The 12,407-nt window shown below is 38.0% G+C and overlaps 2 protein-coding genes across 3 annotated transcripts; both read left to right on the forward strand.

Annotated features, from left to right (window-relative positions):
• The first annotated feature begins 229 nt into the window (after positions 1 to 229).
• On the forward strand, positions 230 to 3,556 carry LOC103447878 (probable E3 ubiquitin-protein ligase LUL2). The gene is made up of 4 exons (XM_029088521.2): positions 230 to 465; positions 636 to 1,231; positions 2,267 to 2,756; positions 3,232 to 3,556. The coding sequence occupies exons 2-4, from the start codon at positions 735 to 737 to the stop codon at positions 3,352 to 3,354; spliced, it is 1,110 nt and encodes a 369-aa protein (XP_028944354.1). The 5' UTR covers positions 230 to 465; positions 636 to 734; the 3' UTR covers positions 3,355 to 3,556.
• A 1,974-nt stretch (positions 3,557 to 5,530) lies between these two features.
• Positions 5,531 to 10,757, forward strand: LOC103447877 (zinc finger CCCH domain-containing protein 24-like). Of its 2 annotated transcripts, none has more exons than XM_008387084.4 (14): positions 5,531 to 6,132; positions 6,216 to 6,308; positions 6,400 to 6,681; positions 6,808 to 6,880; positions 7,045 to 7,177; positions 7,258 to 7,411; positions 7,573 to 7,656; positions 7,849 to 7,971; positions 8,214 to 8,387; positions 8,477 to 8,611; positions 8,833 to 8,928; positions 9,176 to 9,493; positions 10,210 to 10,253; positions 10,340 to 10,757. In XM_008387084.4, exons 1-14 carry the CDS (start codon positions 5,602 to 5,604, stop codon positions 10,581 to 10,583), a joined length of 2,484 nt encoding a protein of 827 aa, XP_008385306.2. In that variant the 5' UTR covers positions 5,531 to 5,601; the 3' UTR covers positions 10,584 to 10,757. The 2 variants fall into 2 exon arrangements, with proteins under 2 accessions (XP_008385306.2, XP_070664119.1); XM_070808018.1 differs by having other exon boundaries at positions 5,532 to 6,136; positions 6,220 to 6,308.
• Positions 10,758 to 12,407: the final 1,650 nt, after the last annotated feature.

Genomic DNA, 12,407 nt, shown 5'->3' on the forward strand with positions numbered 1-12,407 from the left:
TTTGCAAAGAACAAAAGCAGAAACTTTTCCATTCCCAACAAAAAAAAGTAAACAAGCAAGTGACCCCCTTTACCACAGTGATGGATAGGTGTTGAGTCAGTGCATGATAGCGTGAGTTCAAACTCCACTGGTGGCTAATCTAACATATAATATAACAAAATCTATCATTTGACAAAAAAAAAAAAACAAAATAGTGCAATTTAATTTAGGATTTGATCCACGTACACATTGACACGGCAATTGAAGCAAAAAAAATAGAAGAAGAAGAAAGTTTACGCGTATCTTTCTTTCCCAAGGTTGTCGCGGTGGACGTAGGACGTTGTCGCTGATTGGGTCGGTGAACAGACAGACACCCCAAATATCCCATTTCCAGATTCATTCATTAAAAAATCTCAACCTCCACTCTCCCCTCTCTCTCTCTCTCTCTCTAGAATGCAAACAACACATCCACAAGAATTTCTCAAGGTGCGTTTTCCCTTTTCATTTCAATCTCATTTATCATTTTTCTTGTTGGTTTTCGTCATAATTTAATTTTCTTAATTGTCTTGTGAATTTGATCGTATGTGATTGATGGAAATGATTTTCTGATCTAAAAATTAATAAATTCCAACATTTTCATTGCATTTTTTCTTCAGGTTTCTCATCTGCAAAACAAAAGATTCAAAATTTGAAGGTTTTTTTTATTGTTCAATACAAAAAAAAAAGCGAAAACTGAAATTCCAAGTATAGAGAAAATGGGAAATTTTGGAAGCACCACCTCCGGGGGTCGCCGGAGGCACCGCCCGCAACCCCAAATGTCTGGGGGCACTCATGTTTTTGCTGCTTCACCACCACCTCATGCATCTCAATATCCAAACGGACCAGACTCCAATCCACCCCAATACCATCAATACCCGTCTCTATATCCAAATGGATCAAACCCAAATCCGACCCAGTTCTTGCAATACCCCGGATTCCACCCGCCGCCGCCTGTGCCGGGTCCGTATCCGCAGTCTTTTCACGGCACCGGGGTCTACATGGGCCCCACTCCCGCCAATTGGGTTCACGGGCAGTTCCCTTTCGGTGCACCCCCTCCTCCCCCTCAGGGTGCTCCCTTTGTGGAACATCAGAAGACGGTCACCATTAAGAATGACGTGAATATCAAGAAAGACTCTTTGAGGGTTGAGCCGGATGAGGAGGATCCCGGGAGGTTCCTTGTTACTTTCACGTTTGATGCTGCTGCGCCCGGAAGGTAAATTTCTTGAGTTTCATGGACGCCTGTTTTATGAGAGTATTTTTCGTATGCTTTGATCATTGGAGTAGTGATGTTTGACTAAGGATTTGAAAAGATGTAGTTCTTTGATGACGTTAGATTGGTTGAATTTGTTTCGAGCTGATTGTGCGGTTTATTGGTGATGCTTAGTGGTTGTGTTAGGCAATATATACATGCCTCTTCATTGTGAGTTGCCATGGTCAAGTCAACTTTTTAAAAATATAGGGTTGTCTACTGGACCAAAGAAGGAAACGTATAGCTTAGCTCAAGCCATCAAGCTTATTACTTTGATACAATTGTCTAATGATAGAGATTAAGGGCCTAAGGGGCGGTTTGGGAGTGAGGTGCTTAAAGCACCCATGAAAAAAAGCTGTGAGGGTTTTAGGTGTTTGGTAAACTGAAAAAAAAGGGCTTATTTTGGAAGCTGCTGTGAGAATAAGCTGAAATCAAAGGAAAAAGCTGAAGCTGCTATTTGTAGCTTTGGAAAACTGGCTTTTTTTCAAAAAGCACAGAGTTACAGTGCTCCTTTGATGAAAAGACCCACTATCAGATTGCTTTTTTTTCCAAAAGCACTTTTACAAAAAAGTTTACCAAACACTCTGCTGATTTATTTCACAGCCGCTTATTCTCACAGCACAGCCACTTTCTCACAACAGCTTTTTTTCAAAGCACAGCAATACCAAACCAGCCCTAAGGCAGATGAACTACAAAATGAAGTTATGAGGCTTGTGCCCTGGTGTAAAATGACATACAAATCTGTCAACGTTATTTGTGACATGGAGACGATGAGAGTCTAATATTTCTTGATGGGAATTAATCAATTGTTTGTTTTGCGCTAAAAGAAATAAGAAATGAAACATAACCTTTGTACTTATGAGTCTAAAATTTCTTATTCGGTTGTTAAACCCCTTCATACGATGTTGTTAACCATTCCATTGTTAAAAACATTCATTTGATGGTTCTTCTATATGTGATCCTTTTACTTATTTATTTATTCCCCTTTTTGTGCCACAGCATGACAGTTATGTTTTTTGCTAAAGAAGATGTAGACTGTAAACTGATAGCAACAAGGGAAAGCTTGCTTAAATCTGTTACAGTGCCTTTTGAGAAAGGCCTTGGTCAAAAGTTTAGACAACCTTCCGGAACTGGGATCGACTTCTCAGTGTTTGAGGACATAGGGTTAACAAAAGAGGGTGACGTAGAAGTTTATCCTCTTGTGGTGAAGGCTGAATCCTTTCCCTTGAATGATGGTGAGCGGGAATCGGATGGAAATTCCGCTGGGAATTCTCAGATCACCCAGGCGGTGTTTGAAAAGAAGGAGAATGGGGAGTACAAAGTGCGGGTGATGAAGCAGATACTATGGGTGAATGGTACGAGGTACGAGCTGCAGGAGATCTTTGGTATTGGGAATTCAGTTGACAATGATCAAAATGATTCTGGCAAAGAATGTATAATTTGCTTGTCAGAACCTCGAGACACAACTGTCCTCCCATGCCGGCACATGGTACGTACTACTTAGAGTTTCTATTCTTTACCTCGTCTTCTATTTGTAGTTTGGATGAAGACACGTTTTATTGATGTACTATTTTGTTTTTTCTTACAAGAGATATTGAATCTAAGTTCTTTCCTTATAAACCTCCACACAATTCCCCTCGAACTGCATAGCTTGTTGGAGATGTCCCTAACTATCATAACTTTTGTGGCTGAAAAAAAGCATCGTCCCCCTCCACCCTCGCCCTCTCCTCCAGACATTCATTTAGCCTCACAAAACATTGTTTTCCCTCAGAGAAATATAAAGGAGTGTTGCATATGGGCCAAAATTCACTTTGTATAACTCCCTTGCAGGATCTTTATCCGATATTTACGGTATTTTGGTTGGTGTTTCATCTTGTGAGCTGCATACTAGCGTTGTAATTTGAGTATGAGTAAGGTTTGTCTTGATTTTTTCTTCTGGCTAATATTTTGTTTTTTGACTGCAGTGCATGTGCAGTGGTTGTGCCAAGGTTCTGAGGTTCCAGACAAATAGATGCCCCGTCTGTAGGCAACCAGTTGATCGGCTCTTGGAAATCAAGGTGAGCAATGGGGCCAATAGTTCAGGATAGCATGCTATCAACTAAATGTTGTAAAATCCATAAAATCCAAAAGAAAACGATATAAGAAAAGGAAAAACATGACCCGACTTTCGCACATACGATGAGTCCAACACAGATGTCAGAATTGTACGGATCTCATCTCATGTGAGCGAGTTGAGAAAATAGTTGGGCTCTACTTTTAAAAAGAATAAAATTGCCAATTATACTTGTATTCTATTTTCCTTTATATAAACCCCTTGTTTTCCTTTTCATGAGGCGTGGGGCGGATGACTCTGTGCCCACGCTTCAGCTTCCTCGCGGTGATCAGTGTTTAGTAGCGACACTTAACAGAATGCATTTTATTTACTTTTAACTTGCGTTAACCATTGTCATTTTTCCTAATGACGCCATTGCGGATGGTTCGGATCATTGTGAGCTCGACTAGAGTGCAAGTTTTTTCACCGTTGGGGTGGATATACAAAACCCGGCTTGAAGAGTTGTATTGAGTATGTTAGAAAGATTGAATACCATCGCAAAGTGCATATAGAAAAGATTGAACGGCGCATGTCTCAGAAAACAAGGGTATTTTATATATCTTCAAGCTAGTTGAGATTCTTCAGTTTGTACTTTGTGTGATGGTAATGTTCAAGCTAGTTGAGATTCTTCAGAAAACAAGGGGATTATATATCTATATGATTTCGAATTGAAATTCGATCTCATCTCACTTTCTTTGATACGCTCATGCGTTCAAATTTCATTGGGGACAATCGTTGTTGGACGACTTTATGTTTTCAAATCTCAATGATGATGCGAGATGGAGTCTGCTTAACCCTATCTTCTCCCTCCATTTTAGTGCATAGAATTAGAGGGTGATTAATGACTTGTTTGGATGTGTTTTTAAAATGACTGAAAACTTTTTTAGTGAAAATGTTTTTCGATTCTAGAAGAACTTAAAGCGCTTTCTACAAGAAGCATCAGTTATGTGCTTCTTCGACGAAGCACTTTAAGTACCTTTCCAAGATTTACTAGCATTTTTACTAAGGATTATTTAAAAAATATTTTAACTAAAAGCGTTTTCAGTCGTTTTAAAAGTACATCCAAACAAGCCCTAAATCCTTTTTCGACCTTCAAACGACTCTTTTTATTTTTTCAACTAGCATTTGCCTAGTGCCTACACACTATGTGTGTGAACAGAGAGAAAGATTGTGGGTGGGCATCCCTTACTCCGTATACATTGAAAAATCTCTTGTGGGAGTGAGAGGTTTTTTTATTTTATGTTACTTAACATTACCTTTAAGTGAGATTTTAATAAAAACAGTAAAATTTGGATCTGTGAAATTATATTATTGGTGTTTTTTTTTTGTGATAGAAGATAAAATAATTTTTTTTACCATCTTTTGGTTGACAAAAAATGTTCTATTAATAGGAAGTTTAGATTTGTGTAAATAGTATTCTTTTTTTTTAAATATTAAAAAAATTAAATATTCAATTTGAAGGGTAATCTCTCTAATACTTCTACACCCTCAAATTTGTTATCCACCCGTATTGCACTACATGAAATAAAATAGTAACGAAGTACGTAGGTAAAACCTTTTTTCTGAAGAGAAATAATATATTTAAAAAAATATTGGATATAGTTGTATGTAACTTAGTTATCACATAAAAAATTATAAAAGAAATTTTTTGAAATGTCATATAAATTTATACGCCTCTTTCAATTTGTCATATGAATTAATAAATTTAAGCGATTTGTCATACCAACTTTCTGAATCATTAACTTGTGTTGATGATTTATTTTCACACGTTTTAACATGAATATATCATCCAACTTTAAGTGACTATATTTTGAGCATTCACTTAGAAATACAAAAGTGAGTGTACATTATTTCCTTTTTCTGAACGTCAAACCCTTAGATCATCATATACGAGATCAAATTTTTATTTTTATTTTTTGTATTTTGAAAAACTCTAGAATTAGTTTTGTCGAAGATAACTTAATAGAAAGAAAGTGAGGTATTGAAATGATTGAAATAGCACTTAACAAAATTCATATGCAACTTATTCTTAAACTTATGAGATGATAAATTAATGATTTTGAAAAGTTAGTATGACAAAATCGCTTAAAAATTTAGTTAATGTGACAAATTTAAAAAGATGTGCGTTTATTTAACATTTCAAAAATTTTCCCAAATTACATAAATATGGTAACAAAGTGCAAACCTAAGTATAAGGAACCACTCGAACTCCAAGTTAGCAGACAACTCCATTACTTTCGCAATGTCTTCAACTCCAACTCCCACTGCCGAACCCGTAACTGAACTCCTAAACCCACCATCCCCACTCAACGGGCATGGTTCAACCGATCAACCCCAACCGCCACAGGACCCAGCAACCCAACCGCCCGACGACGTCGTATCCGGCGACAAACGCAAGCGAGAGGTTAACGACGACGTCCAAAACCCTTCCGCCGCGCCCCCTCTATGGAAGACCAGCCTCTGCTCCTTTTTCAGGCGCGAGGCCAAAACCTGCGGCCATGGAAGCGAGTGCCGCTACGCACACGGCGAGGCGGAGCTCCGTCCCCGACCCGACAACACGTGGGACCCGACATCCGAGCGCGCCAAGAAGCAGAAGTTGGAGGAGGAGATTGAGGAGTGCGTGGCTTTGGACAATGTGATGATGACGGAGGCCATCGATGAAGACGGAGACGGCGGCGATGCTGGGGGTTTGGATCCCGAGCTGAGCAAGTGCCTGGTGCATTTGCCGAGGAATTGGAAGTCCGAGAAACTGAAAGAATTTCTCAGTGAGAAGGCAAGTGTTTTTCTTAGTGATTTTTATTTCGGGTTTTGAATTTCGAAGTTTGGGATTGTGATTTTTTTGGTAGTGCATTGCAGGGAGTCGAATTTAAGTCGGCGAAGAAGAAGAAGGGCATGGCTTTAGGGTTTGTGAGTTTTGAGAATGCAGAGCAACTACAAAATGCTGTGAAGGTATCCCCTGACTTGCACAAACATATAATTTGAAACTTTATTGCGTTTAAATTGACATATTCACTGTCACTTGAACATCTCAATTTTGCAGGACCTGGAAGGAATATCGATTGGCAACAAAGTTATGAAGGTTGCGGATGTCATTCCCAGATCATTCGAAAAGAGAACCAAATCGATAATGGCCCCTCAAATCCCAGGTGTTGGATTAGATGGGGAGAATGTGGAAGACTCTATGACTGCAAATGGGGCTGAGGATGGTGATGGGCTTAATGGACGAAGTGCCCGGAAAGTCGTGACTCCCCTAGCTCATATGTCTTATGATGATCAGTTGGAGCATAAAAAGAGCTCTCTTATGCAGATTCTCAAAAGACTTGTCAGTGGTGCTTGTTTATATTATTTCTTTTAATATCGTAATTTTAGGTATTATTATTAGCATCTACATATTTATTCACACGCACCGAAAAATGACTTATTTACTGGTGCAACTTTTATTTTGCAGACGAGGAACGCTCGTAAAGCTTGTCCTGATGGTATTCCACTTCCAGAATGGATACTCAAGTCTAGGGAGATAGGTAATCTTCATACATTACTTGTGAACTTATTGAAACTCATTTGATTGTTTTATTAGTGTTTTAGAGATGATAGTGGGTCAAAGCGCTTGATTGCTCCAATATTTCCTTTGTACTTGCAACAAAATTTGACTAGGGATTCGCCCTTTGCATTTGGATGATTGTAGGTGGCCTTCCATGCAGTTTAGAGGGTATATTAGCGTCCCCAGTTGTAAAAGGATATCGGAACAAGTGTGAATTTTCAGTTGGGTATTCTTTACGGGGAAAAATTACTGTGGGGTTTATGCTTGGAAACTTTAGGTAATTCACCTTCAATAGACTTTTCTGTTTTTTTTGTTTTGTTCTTCGAATAGATTTTTCACTAAATTAAATATTTCCAGGGAGGGTGTTACAGCAGTTGAAGAACCTTTTGACTGCCCAAATGTTTCCAGAATTTCTTCCCAATATGCTTCAATATTTCAGGAATTTCTGCAACATTCAAGTTTACCGATTTGGAACAGATTTAAGAATATTGGATTCTGGCGCCAATTGACGGTAGGTGTTGTAAAATTGAGGGTATACTCGGAAAAAAATTTGTATGACAAGTACCACTGTCTTTTGAAGTACCCAATGCTCATATACTGTTGATATGCACCTGATAAGTAATATTGTTCTCCCAATCACTGAATATTCTGTCTCGTGATTTTTCTTCTAAGGTTCGAGAAGGGAGGAGACCAGGCATTGCTACTGATTCTGAACATTGTGAGGCCAATATTGCGGAGGTCATGCTTATTGTTCAGGTTAGTGTGTGCGAACCTGCATCAGGATTTACACACGTCTTTTCTTTATTTTCCCCTATAAGCGTTCTTTTATAGTTAAAAAAAATTGAATGGTAAATTATAATATTCAGTCCGAGTTTGAAAAAGTTTCTGATAGAATCTTCTGAAACCATGTAACCGTAATTTTTATGTTTTCCCCCTCTCTGTACATAGGTTTCCAGTAGTGGATTTGATGATGCGCAAATAACCAGTGAATATGAGAGGTTGGCTCAAGCTTTTCCTGCAGGAGCTGCTGCTAGCTCTCCATCTTTGCCTCTAACGTTTTTAGTTATTCAGGTACTAAATCCTTATTTTTGGATAACCAGGTACCAAATCCTTGTAGCCTAGGTTTGTTATAAACTTATCCCAGATGAAGGTAGTAAGAATGTCAGGGCTGAATTCGACTCGATGATGTCTTAGTCTCACGACAGAGTGCTTTCAAGAGAATGTGTTGCTCCCCTTAGTTGATGATAGAGCAATCTTGTCTCTTCAGTTTTTAAATGTGTTGTCCTCAGTATCATGGTTTACCCTTTTTTCAGGATCACCAAGGAATATCTAATGCAGCTCCAGCTGATGCTCCACTGCGCTCATTATCTATTCCTAAAGCAGAAGGTGGTTCCGAAACGCAGTCCGCCGACAATGTTGTAGAACCAAAAATTCATGACTATATAAACAATCTTAAGTTCTGTATATCACCAACAGCCTTTTTCCAGGTTGGTCATTAGCTTGCTATATTGATCAGCTCATCTGAAAAGTTTTTTCCTTGCAATACTAATTATTCCTGAGTCCAACTCTACTGCAGGTTAATACCCCTGCTGCAGAGAAGCTTTACTCGCTTGCGGGGGAGTGGGCTCAGTTGGGTCCTGATACCTTGCTATTTGATGTATGTTGTGGGACTGGAACAATTGGGCTGACTTTAGCACACCATGTTGGTATGGTAATATTCGAAATCCTGATTCTCATTTTTTTGTCATTTTCCCCCTTTCGGAGTGGTTAGAGTATCTTATAAACTGATCAGTCCATGCCCTTCTTCTAGAGTAGGTAAATGGTAGAAAAATTATGACTCTTGTCATATCATCTGCAAATGAAACAAAAACTTGTTGTTTTTTATTTTCCCCCTATTGACTAAGGCTATTTTTCCCTACGAATGTTTTCCAGGTTGTTGGCATTGAAATGAATGCTTCTGCGGTTTCAGATGCTCGTAGGAATGCTGAAATTAATGACATAAAGAACTGTAGATTTGTCTGTGCGAAGGTGAGAATTCGGGTTGTGATTTATATTAAGTTATTCATTGCGCCTTTGGATCTTGTGAAAAATACAATACACCCTTGAAAGAAAATTGGAGATAATAAATCCCTAAACTATTTCTTATCTTCCTGTCAATTCATTATCATTTTTCGTAGAATTTGTAGTTTCTTTGAGTAAGGTAGGTGAAGGTAATAAAGGTTTTTTTTTTTTTTTTAATGTTTATTTTGTATTATTGTCATCTGTGAAACGGCAGGCAGAGGATGTGATGCGGTCTTTGTTGGAAGAGTACGCAATTGCACCTCAGAAACAAGACGATCATGTCACTGAAGGTAGTGACAAAGTTATAGTTACAGAGGGCGAGAAAGCAATCTCAGTGGACAACAAACCCAACCCTGAGGAGAGTTCAAGCCATGAGCTTGACACTGCATCTGAGGGTTTAGAAATTGACAAGCAGGAAGTGAGAAGCCAACCTCAAAGCAGTTGCACTTCTGAAAAGGGGAAAACTCCAGTCAAATGTTTCAGTAATGTTGTTGCTATTGTTGATCCTCCAAGAAACGGACTTCACCCCACTGTGAGTAACACTCTGGTGCATTCCATATGATTCTCTGAAAATTTTTCACCCTTTTTGACACACGGTTTGCTCGACCAGCATGTGAATTTGATTGGACAATTTTCAGTTTGGCCCATGCAAGCCTTGAAAACTTTAACCTTTTTTAAAGAGTCAGGTTTGTTTGGGCTAGCTTGCCCACTTGAAATCTTTGATCAGAAATCAAAGACTGAAAGTATATGGAGGTAGCAAATTTGTCTAGTGAACCATGTTGAAGTGAATGAGTGGTTTTTCAGAAATTTTGGAGACCCTTCCACTGGTAGCGTACAAGCTGTTCCTTGTTCTTATCAAATACACTTATCTTTTTACGAGTGCGTCAAAAACTCTTATCCATTGACTGGTGTTAAATACTGCAGTTGTGGTTTTTTTTTTTTCCTTCAACTCACGAAATAGGCTCACTTCTGGAAATGTTCAGAGTAATCGTCTTTCCACGGTTCTAAATAGTCTTTTTAACTTCTTTTAAAATCTAGTAAACTGTTTATGCAAAAATTATGTTCTTTTTTGTTTATGTTTTCCGCTGAACAACATTTCCTAATTGGTTTTCTCTGATTGTGGACTGTGATATGATATTGGCTATTGACGTGAGCATCACCAATGTCTATATGTTTAGTAGCTTTTGTTGTATGTGACAAGATATTTCCCGAGACTGTTGAACCTGATGATTGGTCTGCAATATGTAGGTGATCAAAGCACTGAGGACTCATGCTGATCTAAGGAAGCTTGTGTAAGTTCACATAGTTTGCCGTGTTTTTTTTTTGCCTTCATTTATTTCAGTACCGGAAGCTGACTTTCTTTTCCTATTTGGTTTAGCTACATTTCCTGCAATCCTGAAACATTGGTGGCAAATGCGATCGAGCTTTGCACACCTTCTCCTGAGAAAATCGACAAGAACAAGAACAACAGAGCATGGAGAAACATGGGCAGTGCTGGCCTAGCACGGCACAGGACCAAGTCTATGCCTGCTTCAGAACCTTTCCGTCCTGTAAAAGCAATGGCTGTTGACATTTTCCCACATACCGTACACTGTGAATTAGTAATGCTCCTTGAGAGGTAGGCATGCAGCTGATCACACCAATCTGAATGGTTCAGCAAATAATTTATTTCGTTTACTAACAAAATTTTGACAGAATTCTACAGTTAGTTTTCAATTAGCATCTACCAGTTTTGTAGCATTGAAGTATTAGAATTCTCGAACCATCAAAGCGCTCCCGAAATTATTCTGATTCAACTTCGCATGTTATTTGTTGATTTTGGTCGTATGATCGCGTCATAATTTGCTCGATGGACTTTCGTTTTTCACGAGTGCATATTTTCATTTGTTGAATGAGTGAAACCTTTGCACATTGATCCAACGACCAACTGCTTTTTACTGTGAGAGGAGCTGGGAGGTGGCGTGCCATAAGTGTTTTTTACATTTCAAAACTTCAATGGCTTAGCCTTATGAGATGTGCCACCCTGCAAAAACGATGGTCCAGTGGAGTCCTATTAGGAAACAAATCCAAGAGGAAAGAAATCTCAAACTTTTGATAACAAACGATGTGATAGGATGGTTATATTTCTCCTTTAATGATGGCGTGAAATCATTTAATGATCGTTATATTTCTCCTTTACATGTCAAAACTTCAATGACCGTTATATTTCTCCTTTAATGACGGCGTGAAATCATTTAAATGTACAAACGTCATATTCGAAGCTATTCATACTCTTTATCAGCGTTTAAATGGCATGCATAGGAAAATTTATTCATTTTGTAGATTGTTTAACAATTCATGTATTGAAGAAAATGATGGTTATGATAACAAATAACATCTTTGTGATGAACAGTAAATTTGTTTGATTCATATGGATGATTAAATGTTCTTTGATCGAATGAATGTTTTTAAGGATGGTCTTTAGATGATCATAGAGTTCTGATTATGATATTTGAATGCTGCTTTTACTCTATGCTTCTTTTTCTCTCTTTTGCTTTCTCTTCTTTTAAATTCTTTGGCCGCTGACAGGTAAGGATAACTTCTGCATAATTTGTAACGGAAAGGAGTAAAAAGCATAACAAATTTATACTTTGGAGTTTGTATTAAATAATTATTAATCATATTCAAACGGTATTTTAAATCAATCACACGTTGCTATTCATTTTAATTTTTCAAAATAACTATGTGTGATTGACTTATCACAATAACATCCCGTTACATAAAAGTCCTTCATATGATGGAGCCTTTCAATAATTTCAATTAGGTTTGGAATATTATTGTTTAATTGGAAGCTCCATTGCGTTTCACTTGTTCAATTTAAATCATTGTTTTATCTTATTTAGCAGCCATTTCGGACTTTAAGCAGGCACGTGGCACTTGGTAGGCTTGTTTCTTCCGACATATGATGATCTCTAATTTATGATTTGTGATAATCTTTGTGGTGACAACAACAACTAGCACCGCCACCATGAGAAAGGTGAAGGTATGATTGATTTGGATTATAATACGCACTAGGTTACCCATAACTTTATCAAAGCCTCTCTCTCACTTTTTCCTCAATCAAGTTTACCATCATCTAACATAGGAGAAAGAATAGGCTGTAATCGAGAATATCTTCTTGTGTTCTTAAAATACTCATCACTTGATTGATTACATGAGTTACATTGGATTATAATTGTCATAGAGCACTACTTCAGGGTCGTCTCTAATAAATAATCAATAAGAATGCAAACATTTGAACTCTATTGTGTCCATATAGCGTAATAGTAATATTTAGATTAAATGTCTTAATCATGTTAGGGAAGCAACACAGACTGTTGACTCGAGTCTAACTGCTTTTTTCACCAGCAAGGAAGATGGAACTTTGAAAAGCAGGGTCTCTCGCCCAAGAAACTGGAGCTTGAGAG

Source organism: Malus domestica, chromosome 11 (assembly GCF_042453785.1).
Source record: "Malus domestica chromosome 11, GDT2T_hap1".
Taxonomy (NCBI): domain Eukaryota; kingdom Viridiplantae; phylum Streptophyta; class Magnoliopsida; order Rosales; family Rosaceae; genus Malus; species Malus domestica.

Coding starts and splice junctions, on each gene's coding strand:
- LOC103447878 (XM_029088521.2), top strand. CDS start 735: ATGGGAAATTTTGGAAGCACCACCTCCGGGGGTCGCCGGAGGCACCGC. Junction 1,232..2,266: donor GATGCTGCTGCGCCCGGAAG/GTAAATTTCTTG, acceptor TTTGTGCCACAG/CATGACAGTTATGTTTTTTG. Junction 2,757..3,231: donor TCCTCCCATGCCGGCACATG/GTACGTACTACT, acceptor TTTTGACTGCAG/TGCATGTGCAGTGGTTGTGC.
- LOC103447877 (XM_008387084.4), top strand. CDS start 5,602: ATGTCTTCAACTCCAACTCCCACTGCCGAACCCGTAACTGAACTCCTA. Junction 6,133..6,215: donor AAGAATTTCTCAGTGAGAAG/GCAAGTGTTTTT, acceptor AGTGCATTGCAG/GGAGTCGAATTTAAGTCGGC. Junction 6,881..7,044: donor ACTCAAGTCTAGGGAGATAG/GTAATCTTCATA, acceptor GGATGATTGTAG/GTGGCCTTCCATGCAGTTTA.